This window comes from Trichoplax adhaerens, genomic scaffold, assembly GCF_000150275.1.
Source record: "Trichoplax adhaerens TRIADscaffold_4 genomic scaffold, whole genome shotgun sequence".
In the NCBI taxonomy this organism is placed as follows: domain Eukaryota; kingdom Metazoa; phylum Placozoa; class Uniplacotomia; order Trichoplacea; family Trichoplacidae; genus Trichoplax; species Trichoplax adhaerens.
The window spans coordinates 2,997,095-3,010,357 of NW_002060946.1; the positions used below are offsets into that span (position 1 = coordinate 2,997,095).

Genomic DNA, 13,263 nt, shown 5'->3' on the forward strand with positions numbered 1-13,263 from the left:
TATTGGACATATTTCTAGCAAGGTGATAGTAGTTAAAATATGCACGTGTCAGGAATGAATGATTGGGCGATGATTGGTCAATTTGACTCAAATAAATAGCCACAAACCAATCATACTGTCATAACTTAGCACATGACCAAGGCTGCCATGGCTGCCATATTGATATTTTAAAATTAAAGTTTAGCGTGAGTATTACATATAGAAATTACTTCGAGCAACAATGGATGACGATGGCTTTGAATTTGTGCCACCACCAGAAGCGCCTGTCTTCGAGCCTACTTTAGAGGAATTTGAAGATCCTCTTCGATATATTAATAAGATTCGACCTATAGCAGAAAAAGCCGGAATATGTAAAATAAGGCCTCCACCGGTAAATTTTCCATTCCATTTTTTTTTCTCCATATCTTTGAACAAAGCACGTATTGATGACCAAAGATATTGAATAATGTACAGTAGAGTACCGTACGTACCTTGTTGAATACAGAATTGCGTAGTTCTTCATCAGCATTGTACTTTTTATTTACTATATCATGATGACACGCTTGCACATTTTCAATGCTATGGAGGAAATGATTCTTTTTGGATTGTATTGATTTTTGCTGTAATAATGATTTATTGATCGATTTCTTTGAACGTGGATGACGATCCTAGTCATGGCAGCCACCCTTTGCCGTCGACGTTCAAAAATTTCGCTTTACTCCGCGATTACAGAAACTGAATGAACTTGAGGTAATACAGATTGTTGTGACTTTCTTTTTTTTATTCAATAGCATAGGGGAAAAAAAAAAAAATAGTTGGAGCTTGTGTAATGATGCTTATTTTCATATGATCAGTTGTAGTTCTCTTGCTACGTCATTTTAGCTTGAGTTGATAATAATTATATCCTGTCAGATAGGATTCATTACTTGAAACAAGACTAAAATAGTTTATTAAAATATTCCAATAGCGGAGTTTGTTTTCAACATTGCCAACTGCGGTCCATTTCAAAGCGTTCCAACTTGTATACTACAGTATATACTGTAGCATTAGCGGCTTCAGCCATACTAGTAAATCCCTACTATCGTTCGTGTACATAGACTCTATCAATTTCGGACGTATGGACCTGCGTTGAAAGTACCTACTTACTATTCCTGTCCAAAAACACCAATGAAAATACTTTTCCAACGTCACTTGACCTACAATAACAGCCTGTATTGTACACTATACTGTAGTCTGTTCTCACCGGTACAGTACGTACGTACAGTACTGTACACTGCAATTTTTTCTCCTGTACTGTAGATTGAATTTTGTTTGTGATTTATTGTTATTGCTAGTATTTGGATTACTGCAGTCCATGTCAAAAACTAGCAAATAGATTCATAATTCCCCCAAAATAGCTATAGTTATTTTAACTAGTATTCTTAAATAATATACTAGATAGATTGATCAGTATACTAGCGGTATTATTCAAGTTGAATTGACGCAATTTTCCAGTGTTAGTTTGCGTCCAATGTGATGCGTCAATCAATTTCACTGATTGGCGTCGACGATTGCACTTCAGTATGCATGCATCGGTCTACTGTAGCCTGCAGTGAAAAAAAAAAAATGTCTATCACTGTGGATGCGTGTTGTTATATCGAGAGTCCAGATACAATGTAGCACGTTGAAGTTGTAAAAACCCACTGGCTAACCCTTTGAAAAGACTTTCTCCTTTCTTTAAATGAATAGTATTAGAATGGTAGTCGAAAGTCTTTATTTCTTCTTTTACTATTTTATAATTACTTCTGTGATTTCCAATCAATGTTTTACGTCACTATTTGATGGGACTGAATATGACGTTAGTTACTCTAGACTCTAGACTACATAGTGAAATGGTGCAGCCATCATAATCATTCCTTGCTATGATAATAATGACAGCGTTTGTGTTGTATTCTTCGGTAAATGACTGTTCATCGAATTACTGTTGATAAATGCTGAAGAAGAAAATCCAATTTTTGTAGACCTATACAAAAATAAGGGTTGAATTCAGTAGACAATCTAAAATGGCTTATACCGTACTGTTGAGTACAATTCGTCCCGTAGTGCCAAAGACGGTAATTGCTAGAATAGCGAGGATTACTCTCCCATTGCATGAATAGTAAAAAATGGATTGATTAACAATAACTACACAACGTCGTAGACTTCTTATAATCATTTCCATAATAAATTACTACTGTATATGGATTACAACCAATCGTAATTCTTCTATATAGGATATTTCTAATGCTTCTAGCCTGCGATAGTTATTATTTTTGCAATGATGAACTTTTAAATTGCTTAGGTTCTAATAGATTCAATTGGATTTCATTTAGGCAACATCGCGTGTTAAGCTAAACTGCCTGGATAGTGTGATTAAATTTTGGGAGCTCCAGGTTTGTGTTCTAGTATTATAGAAAGAGAGCAAGAGTACCTAGTCGATGTAGACTTTATTTTTAATGATTATATTCTCCTTTAGTATCATCAATCATGGTATAGATTGATATGTATGCATGATATCCGTATTGTTGCAAGTCTAAATGTGCTATATAGCAAACTCAAATATTGTCAAGTAACTTAAGGATCAGAGTAGTCATTTCTGCACACGCGACGCGTATGTATGATATCTCCACAACGACTCAAGTTATCCTAATATACAGCTAATAAAATGTAGTATCTTGTTAGAGGGCTACCAAAATTTAATACTCCTCAGCGATTGGTAACATTACAGAGTGTATTAATTTTTTTCTAAATTCGAAGCGATTAGAAAGTATTCTTAGTGTTGTCCAGTATCGACATTTCTATATGCAAAAGATATTATTTTGGCAAGATGTCCAATTTACTGCGTTTCTTTTTTATTGAAATTTTATGTCTCAAACCCCACGTGTAATACTCGTATTATTAAATGAAATATATAGATTGATGTTACATTATTGGTATTGGATTTAGTAATTTTTATAATCACACATTCTTTGTAAATTCTAATTTTATGGTTTTACAGGGTGTTAAAATGAAGATTCCGATTGTCGATCATCGTATGTTGGATTTGCACCGCCTTCATAAGGTCAGATTATGTATTTTATATTTCGGCGTAACGTCACTATTTAAATTTAAGTAGATTTGAAAATACGCCTTAACTTCACATTCGAACATACTGAGATAATCCAATTCAATCATGTAATTAGATTGAAACGAAATCGGTATTATTCATGCCTCCATGTCGTTTTAGTATTAATTCCTAAAAAATATGCTTTCTCAAGTCACAATATAATATGAGCTCATAGGCTTTGTAGTAATCACTTCCATGTTGGGTCTACGATTAAAATTAATCCCAGAGTTGAAAGCCCTTTTCGTCAACAAATACATTAACCATAATTTTTCGGCATACAGTACATCTGATATACTGCAGCTTGCGTTAATTATAATCGTAAGCGTATGATAAAATACACTAATACATTTACAAGACTATGTAAGCGTACTTGCACAGCAAGCTATGCTTTTTGGATCTGTTTTTGGTGTATAATATATCATGACTTGTACTCCTGCAGGTTACAAATTTGACACTATACAGGTGTCTCATTTTTGTTGTTTATTTAAGTTCTTAGAGGGAGGCTGTGCAAAAATGTCTTTGTTTTTATATTGCATTTTTAACACCTCTACTTTGTACTTTAAAAGGAGAGCTACAAGAAACATTTTTTACCGTGTTTTTCATAAGAAATACTCATGTGTTGAATGTGTTGTATCTGTCTTGTGACTGATTCAACGTATATTTTTCCATAATTTTGGATATTCAGTAATATTCTATCATTTTAACCCTTCGGAGTAACCCAGGTTTTTTACAAGCGATAATAGTTAGCTAACGTTGATCTTTGCTTTATGTAAAAAATATGTGGTAATGTAGTTTTCAATTAATCCAGATTACTGGTATATTCGGTTATGTAGTAATTATATTTCCATAAGTGGAAATAAGATTCCCCTGTGTATATTCAGTATATAAAATTACTAATCTCAACTATGTTAGTTTAAAATTATTTCAGTGCACTGTCAGTATATGGAAATGAGCAAGTACAATATACTCTGACGGTTATTTATTACGAGCCTTGGATAAACTGTAATAGCTTGAGTATGATTTTAGTTGTTCATGCTTGGTATGATACTCAAGTGAATTTACGCAGCCGTTAAGCACACGACTTAATATCTATTTTCACAAGTTATAACTATCACGGGAATAAAATATTAAATGTTTGTATGAGAGAATTGAGCAGATTTTATAATTACTAAGTTCATAATATATAGTAGCAGAGCTTTTCACATTAATCATTATTCTGGTTCACTTGATACTAGGTTGTGCATAGACTAGGAGGATTTGAGGAAGTAACAACTAAACGCAAGTGGAACGCTGTTGGTAGAGAGGTAAGTATCAATCTGTAATTATGACATATTCACCTTCAAACATGTAAATTCGATTTTTTTTAACTTTTATTTCGCTTATATTATCGTCTTATTAGCTTGGCTACTGTACCACTACCAACAAGCATATTTCAGTGGTTTTACGTAATCACTACGAACGAATATTATATCCGTATGATATTTTCCAAGCTGGAATTACAATTCAGGAGGACTCTGTAAGTTATTTCCTAATCATAATTTTGATGATGTAGTCATTTGCGGCATGTGGAGCGTACGTACATTATGAAACGATATATGAAACGATAACGTGTAATATGTATTAAAAAATGTAGGGAACGAGCAAGGACAAGCTGAAAAAGCAGGAAGAAGAGAAAAACTATTCTCAACTTCGCAGGCAATCAAAACGTCGCAATCGTGAGGTTAAATACCTTTAATGTACAGAATAGGAAAAAATCTTGTAAATATTCTTATATGCTGTCTTATTTATTAAAGGAAATTCAACACATCGATTACGGTAGTAATCCTGAACTTAAAAAATTAGAATTTATTGACGCAGGACCTAAAATGTCTTTAACTACTAAAGTACAAGATAATGCACACAGCTCTGTCCTAGGTATATTGTATTTCATTGTCATTATTATTATGTATCAAAACGCCTTCACATTTTACCTTGCTAATTATAGAAAAGAAAACGTCAACTGTAAATTCTAGAGATGATAAAGATGAGAAGAGTAACAGGTAATCTTATTATAGCCCTTTTGAATTTTTAACAAATAGATAAGTAGAAGAGTATTAATACTATAATTGCTAGTAAATCTGATGCCATATCTTAAATATTGTTTCCTTCAGGAAATCATCTAGATATGGTAAAAGAAAACGCTATCAACGCGTAAAACGAGTTGAGGGATCAGATGAATATGATAAGGTAATCAATGTAAGATTTCTTTAAATCTTTTTTTCTCCTGTCTCCGCTTATATTTACATAATCTTGTTAGTAACTAATAAGGAGATATGTTTTTTAGTATGCCGATACAGCTTGCATGTTATGTGGATTGGGAGATAATGAAGAATTTCTCTTGCTTTGTGATGGTTGTGATGATAGTTACCATACGTACTGTTTAATTCCACCTTTACAGTCAATTCCGCCAGGAGATTGGCGGTGTCCGAAATGTGTGTCTCAAGTAAGCTTGTTCTATTTTAAATTGTTGTCTGAATAGAATGAAATAATATTTCCGTAATTTTTCCACTACAGGAATGCAGTAAATCTCAAGACCCTTTCGGATTTGAGCAATCGCAAAAAATCCATACACTACGAACATTTGGAGATTTTGCAGATACTTTTAAAAGAAATCATTTCGATATAGCATTAAGGGTATGCATCTGATGGAGAATCGATTATCTCTTATGTGTGGTAACGATAGTGAATATTTAACTGCTGTATTGATGTATATTGTAGTTATTGTCGACAAAAATGGTAGAAAAGGAGTACTGGCGGTTAACAACTTCCATTGAGGAAGATGTAAGTCTTGATCATTCTCATTGACGTTAATATAATATACAATACTTTAGACTATTCAACATTGTTTTAAAATTTGATCCTCTCATTTATCAATATAAAGATTGAAGTAAGCTATGGAGCTGATATTCCTGCTAGTGATTTTGGTAGTGGCTTTCCGCTTTCTAATCCTAATAATAATCCAGAGATTCAAGTACGCTATCGCCATAGCATTAGAATTAATTGAATACGCTTACTTATTATACTTTACTCTGCTGTCGTAACGTAACATCTAATTGTTGTAAATTATTTTATGGTTTAGAAATATGTCTCTTCGCCGTGGAATCTCAACAATTTGGCTAGTTTAACTGATTCAATTTTCAGTCATATCAATGTAGATATTTCTGGTATGAAGGTAAGGAATTGGTTATACTGCTATTTTTACCTATTAATTGTTGTCAAAATAATCAAGTTATTATGATGACAGGTCCCTTGGCTGTATATTGGAATGTGTTTTTCTACTTTTTGCTGGCATAATGAAGATCATTGGAGTTACTCTATAAACTATTTACACTGGTGTGTTCAATATACTTAGTAGTTTTCTTTTAAAGATAACAAATTAAACAACTTTGTTTTTCTTTGGTGCGAATGTTTTTACAGGGGTGAACCTAAAACTTGGTATGGTGTGCCCGGATCGTATGCGGAAGAATTTGAAAATGCTGTCAGGAAGATTGCACCAGAGTTGTTCAGTGATCAACCTGATTTATTACATCAACTTGTAACGATTGTCTCTCCGAATAAACTTGCTGATTATAATATTCCGGTAAACGATGACCAAATGCTCTTTTTTAACTATATATTTTTAAATGCCTCGTCCCCTTTATTATTTTGGAAAATTTCTTCTAGATTGTTCGTGCTGATCAATGTGCCGGAGAATTTATGGTTACTTTTCCACGAGCTTATCATGCTGGCTTTAATCAAGGATTTAACTGTGCGGAAGCCGTTAACTTTGCTCCTGCTGATTGGGTACTGAAGCGATATGTGTAATTCTTCTCAATTTATAACTTGACCAGGAATCTAATTGAATCTACCTTTTCAGTTACCATTTGGTAGAAAGTGTGTCGAACATTACCGGCTACTCCACAGATATCCAGTGTTTTCACATGATGAATTACTTTGTAAATTAGCCGCAGCTGCAGACAGATTAAGTTTCGAAGTCGCTAAGGCTGCCTATGCTGACTTGTACTCTTCAGTTGAGTCAGAAAAAATGCAACGAGCAAAACTGCAACAAAAAGTAATATAAAGATTGTGTCTCTATCAGTGTGTTTAGGTTTTATTTTTAATATTTTATTGCGTTTTTATTAGGGACTCAATGATCAATTTAGAGAAGCATTCGAACTTATTCAAGATGACGAAAGACAATGTACAGTTTGCCGCTCGACATGCTTTCTATCGGCATTGTCTTGCGAATGTTCACCAGGTTTTTAGCGCTTATATAACAGAACTTCACTACCTGAACTTAAATGTAGATAATACATTGCTAAATTTCTCTTTAATTCAATAGGAAAACTCGTTTGTTTACATCATAGTGATGAATTATGTAATTGCGAAACAAATGTTAGCTATCTTCTGTAAGTATTTTATATACGTTATCACAGATCACCTTGCAAAGTAATGACGTAAATTAAGTAACATCACCATGATTATAAAATTCTTGATAGATACCGCTATAGCACTGAGGAACTAGATCAACTCCTACATTGTCTCAGAAGTCGATATGAATCATATTTAGCATGGTCAAATAAAACAACAAAGTACCTAACTGATCAGTCTGGAAACAAACCGGGTAAAGGAGCTGACAACTATTTCTATGATACTTGATATCCAAGCCTTACTTTGTAAATATTTAACCATCTTAGGTATAGATGACTTACGTGAACTACTGGCTATTGCTGAGAAATGTAATTTTACCCAGTGTGATCTTGTAAAGACTTTAAAGTATTGTATTGCAAGAGCTGAACGATGTCAAAAAGCAGCATTACAGTATGTTGGGAAGAAGCATAGAACAAGGTAAGGTCTTATCGCATTTAATAAGTATTGCTTAATAGTGAAGCTTTTGTTACATGATCATTCTGAATAATTAATACTATTATTATTAAAAAGTACCAATATTATTAACTTGTGATACTCTAAATATTAGACAAACTAGCCAACCCAGTATTGGTCGTAAATTATCCATTGATGAAATGAGAGGCCTATTAGATCAAGTAGAAACTTTACCATGCGAAATTAACGAAGTCGCTGTGGTCCAGGTACGCTTAAAGTGTTTGTTACATAATCCCTTATCTAATATGTTAACGTCTGCTATATATTTAAGATGATTTCATACGTATTTATAATTTTGTCTCAAGCAGGATTTGGCATCCCGAGTACAAATATTACGAAGCGAAGCTCAAAAGGTTTTAAATGAATTAAAACCTGATATCGGTAAACTGATACAATTGCTAGACGCAGGGGCCTCTCTGGATGTAGATTTACCGGAGATCCCAAAACTACAAGATGTAAGTGAAGCTATCATTTTTATTGAACTTCCGTTACTCGATTATTAACAACTTTTCTTCTTTTTGCAATTTAGAAACTTCGTCAAGCTGAATGGATTAATGAAGTGCGAGCGATCTTATCGGATGTTAGGCCAACTTCATTAGACGCACTTCGTAGCTTGATTGACAGCGGTCAAAAAGTAACTCTCAAATTTTGCTCAGGTAACATTTATAGTAGTTACAATTGTACTTATGTAAGTTATGAAATTGTGTACAAAAAATTATAAGTACGCAACTGATCATGGTAACATATTTCATTAGCTGCGGAAGTAGAAAATTCTTTGAATGAATTGCATGGTCTCCTCTCGCAAAGTGAACGTTGGGAAGAAAGAGCAAAGCAATGTCTTTTGGCTAAGTATGTAACAATTATTTACCCAACTTTTTAAATTATTCCTATATTAGTTTACTAACCATATGAAGTTGCGTTTTATTTTATTAATTAGTCCACCGTATGGCATTAGCGCCCTCGAAGCAATTGCTTCTCAGGCTTCCTGTGTGAGAACTTATTTACCACACGTAGCATCTTTGCGTGATGCAATTCAAAAAGCTAAAGAATGGAACAATAAAATTGAAAGCATTCAGGTAAAATATATGGTGTTTTTTAAGTATTACATATAATCTTGTTGGGACACTGATTGCTTGCGTAATATATAGAAATTCATGAAGAGATTAGTTGTAATGAATTTGAAATTGTTATTATTCTAGGCTGATAAATACTATCCATATTTAGCCGTTATCGAAGATATAGCTAGTAAGGGTCGTGTAATACCAGTTAAATTAGACTTTCTACCTCAGCTGGAATCGCAAATAACTGCAGCAAAAACATGGAAAGATCGAGCTGCTCGGCTATTTCTAAGAAAGAACTCTTCTTATACTTTGTTAGAGGTATAAAGTCATTTATTGTCGATATTACTTTTTGGTGAAGAGTTTATTAATGGTTATCAATAATATCTCACAGGTATTAACGCCTCGTACCAATAGTAGAAATTACATGCATGAATTGAAGCTACGGAAGAAAAGGAACAATAGCAGCTCTTCTAGTATATCGGTGCGAACTAATGTTAAAAGTGTAGATGCAGAAGTCATGGATAACGATCATACGAAAGAGGTTACTGCATATAAGGAGATAGAAAAATTAGAATTAGCTACTATGAAAACCTTACGAATGGAAAATCTCATGAAGCAAAAAGCTGAAGATGCGGATGATAGAGAATACTGTGTCTGTAGGCGAAGCGTATCCGGGTTAATGTTTCAGTGTGATTTGTGTCGAGATTGGTTTCATTCTAGCTGTGTAACTTTACCTAAATCGCAAGGAAACAAGGTGATGGGGCGGAGTTCTGCGTCAACTGAAGCTATGGCTCGAAACATGAAGTACTTATGTCCTTTTTGCTTGCGCTCGCGCAGGCCTCGGATGGATGGAATTTTATCTTTATTAACATCTTTGCAGAAGTTACCAGTTAGATTGCCAGAAGGGGAAGCATTACAGCATTTAACTGAACGGGCGATGGATTGGCAGGATCGTGCTCGTAAAGGCATTTCTAAGTTTGTAGATTTATTAAATAAATACAGCACTACACAAGATATTACAAATATTGAAGATCATTCCAAAACTTCGACTACATTGTGTTCTAGCAGTGCCGATTCATCTCAAGTAAGTTTTCTATTTCTAATGCTTTAATTCAGTTAGTTATAATCACTACGAATATGCTTATCTAATTCGACTACTTTCGAAATTCTAGGGGACTACTTCTGAAAATGGATTCATTTTCAATGAAAGCAAAGATGTTCCAATGCATAAAGATGATAATGAAAGTATAAATTGTACTAATTCCAATTCGCAGCTAATTTTAAACGGTAAAGTCTTGCAGTGGAATGCGGAATTGGGGAATTCTCGGCAAAACTTAGAAGACTTAATGATGGAAGGAGACTTGATTGAAGTTTCTGTTGATGAAACTTCACAAATTTGGCAACTTCTACAAACAGTGTCTGGATTGCTTGATAATGATGAAGGCGTAAGATATACTTTTCCGTTATCGATTACATTTTAATTAAAAGTATTTAGCAACTGCGTAATAAATGTATTGATTAATTTCTTACGATTATATAGGAATGTGAAGAGAAAGATACTCCCAAGAAAAGAGCATATAAACGTACCAAATTTAATACAACTAGTGAGAAAGCAGATTCTGTAGACTTGAAGCCTATAAAGAAAAAAATTAAAAAGGATAAAACTGAGGAAAATGGATTCGAACGAAATAAGCACAAACCAAAGAAAATCCAAGAGGCAGACCAGTCCGAGAAGAGTGACGGCGGCAACGATAGTACCGAATGCCGTAAAGGAAGAAATAGATAGTGATTCTAGCGAAGATTCAGAAACGGAATGTGCTGCTAAATATTGTCGATGTCCGTCTGACGAGCAAGTTGGATGGGTACAATGTGATAAGTGCCAGCAGTGGTTTCACATACTTTGTGTTGGTTTAACAAATCAAGCCGCAGAAGCTATGGATGTTTTCGTTTGCGCTGATTGTATTACGTTCGATTGCAATAACGTTAACGAGACCATTGATTATCATAAAAGTACCAAACTCGAAATATGTAGTAATTCGTAATCGGTGAAATCTATATAAAACATCTGTGCCTTGATATATCATTCGCACATGTAAATATATATATATTTTAACGAAGTCTGTATCAATCAATCGACGTATTACAGATGGTTATGTAGTCATGTTGGTGATATAAATGTTATCGTTTTAGGCATTGGTGTAGAATTACATCTAGCTTCTCTTTCTGTTGTCAAATTATTATGCTGTTAATACTTATTTACTTGACTATATACGTAGTCATTTTTCCATTAATAACTTTTATGTACCGTTCATGAATACAGACAAAAGATGAAAATGCTGTTGTAACTGTAGTACCATACTACATAAGATTACGAATTTCTTCATACAAAAGTTTGGGCATTCGTTATTAATGTAGTAGTAAAATTATTATCATCAGTTGCTGCATAATATTCTCTGTAGGCGATAATCCTATTTATTATGACTTATTATTGTAAATAACCTGTAAGTTCAACAAACTTTCACAATTCCACGTTACGGTTATATAGATGAGTCAGCCTAACCTGATGACTCTATTATGTGTACCGTGCACTATGCAATACTTGTAATTGTACAGTCTAAATAGTTATTGCATTAGTTCATATTATTGCGTATCGGTAAGTAAACGTTGATACTTGTGGCTGTAACTGTTAAAAAAGCTGAACTAAAGACTTATTTGATATTAACAATTTAAAGTTGTTGTATTATCATTATTTTGACGCAATCACCATTTTATATCTATTTATAATTTCATAGTCATTAAGATCTAAGTTTAGGAAACTGTAGATTTCAAGTACTGATTAGTTACATGAAGAATATGTTAATGCCTTGTACATGCTATAAAAATGTAGAATGAGTCCATACAAAATATGAAATACGCTGTGGTGAAAGTATGATGGAATAAGCTGAGAAGTTTATACAGCCTATTCGTGGCTCTATTTGCAAATTACCAATGGCTGATAAGTTCTAATAGTCTTCATTACCGTACTCAATTTAGAATGAATATGTACAATAATGGTGGATGGCTAATCGAAATTAAATTTTATTTTATAGTGAGTGCTGTACATGCGAGTATTGTGTGCAGACGATCTTCACGTGTGCGAAGGAAATGAAATAATAGCTTCAACTAGCTCGCTTCGAGTTTAATTACGCGCTATGATATCATTAGTGGCAGAGGATATACGAGCTGTGGTATTTCAAAACTAGACCAAGATTAATAAATATAGAAAGAACATTTAAAGTGTTGCATTGTCCGTGCATTTGAGGATATAAGAATTTCGACGTGCAGACAGTTTGTAGATCGTCCTGCAGTGTCTTGTATGTATTAACAGCTTGAGGCTAAAGCCCGAAATATGGATGTTACGCATAACAATTAGCTACTATACAAGTATAGCTACGGTTAACTCACATTACGCAAACACTATTGGCATGCCGGTTTAAAAATTAACAGTAAATAAATTCAGCGGACTGTATAGTGATGCAATGCATTATATAACTTTCAACTCGATCACTTTGAAGCGAGCTATTTGATTAAAAATCAACGTGGCTACAGCAAAAATGCGTATTATTTGCATAATATTATTACGGCATACTGTAGAGTAAAAGCATACAATCTTAACATAAAATTTACATTATAGTATATCTCAGTGCTAGCATTTGAACAAATCGATAAGAAATATTGTACTGTACAGTACTATACAGAGTACAGTATTTCTACACAGTTGTAATGAATGGGTCTTGGCACTTATGGGGAAATCCTTAACACATAGTACGAATGCCGTTTCATCATAACCAGCCACACTCTGCAATTACTCTATCAGTGGATAGTTCGATACTTTCTACTTTCAAAAATACAACATAACAATTGCCGTATATATTTTAGCTAAAATTAGTACATTAGTAATACTGCTCAAAGGTACTGTGTAGTAGTATGGCTCTCATTATTAGCTACTTTATCAAAGCTGGATCTTAAAAAGGAGAGGGGATGAATTAGCTTGACGCCGCCTTGACCAATATCAAGATAATAGTGATTACTAGAATTGTGGATTAACAAGCTCTAAACACCATTTGAACATAAATTATTGTGCGAATTATAGAGGCGTACTGAACACTGTAAAAGAACAGTCATTGACCGGAAGGTCTTCTACTATACGGTAGAGTA

The 13,263-nt window shown here is 33.7% G+C and overlaps 2 protein-coding genes across 2 annotated transcripts; both read left to right on the forward strand.

The window, feature by feature from the left end:
- Nucleotides 1-220: 220 nt before the first annotated feature.
- Nucleotides 221-10,177, forward strand: TRIADDRAFT_23466 (uncharacterized protein; the record flags this gene model as incomplete). The annotated part of the gene is made up of 27 exons (XM_002111407.1): nt 221-370; nt 652-729; nt 2,331-2,390; nt 2,996-3,058; nt 4,339-4,407; nt 4,503-4,623; nt 4,799-5,097; nt 5,427-5,585; nt 5,657-5,776; nt 5,861-5,923; nt 6,024-6,113; nt 6,222-6,314; nt 6,387-6,475; nt 6,560-6,722; nt 6,806-6,925; nt 6,999-7,193; nt 7,265-7,379; nt 7,464-7,530; nt 7,621-7,745; nt 7,819-7,969; nt 8,109-8,211; nt 8,314-8,460; nt 8,535-8,661; nt 8,770-8,854; nt 8,943-9,081; nt 9,205-9,384; nt 9,458-10,177. The coding sequence occupies 27 exons, from the start codon at nt 221-223 to the stop codon at nt 10,175-10,177; spliced, it is 3,891 nt and encodes a 1,296-aa protein (XP_002111443.1).
- Nucleotides 10,178-10,739: 562 nt separating this feature from the next.
- On the forward strand, nt 10,740-11,108 carry TRIADDRAFT_55483 (uncharacterized protein; the record flags this gene model as incomplete). The annotated part of the gene is made up of 1 exon (XM_002111408.1): nt 10,740-11,108. The coding sequence occupies one exon, from the start codon at nt 10,740-10,742 to the stop codon at nt 11,106-11,108; it is 369 nt and encodes a 122-aa protein (XP_002111444.1).
- Between the last annotated feature and the right edge of the window lie 2,155 nt (nt 11,109-13,263).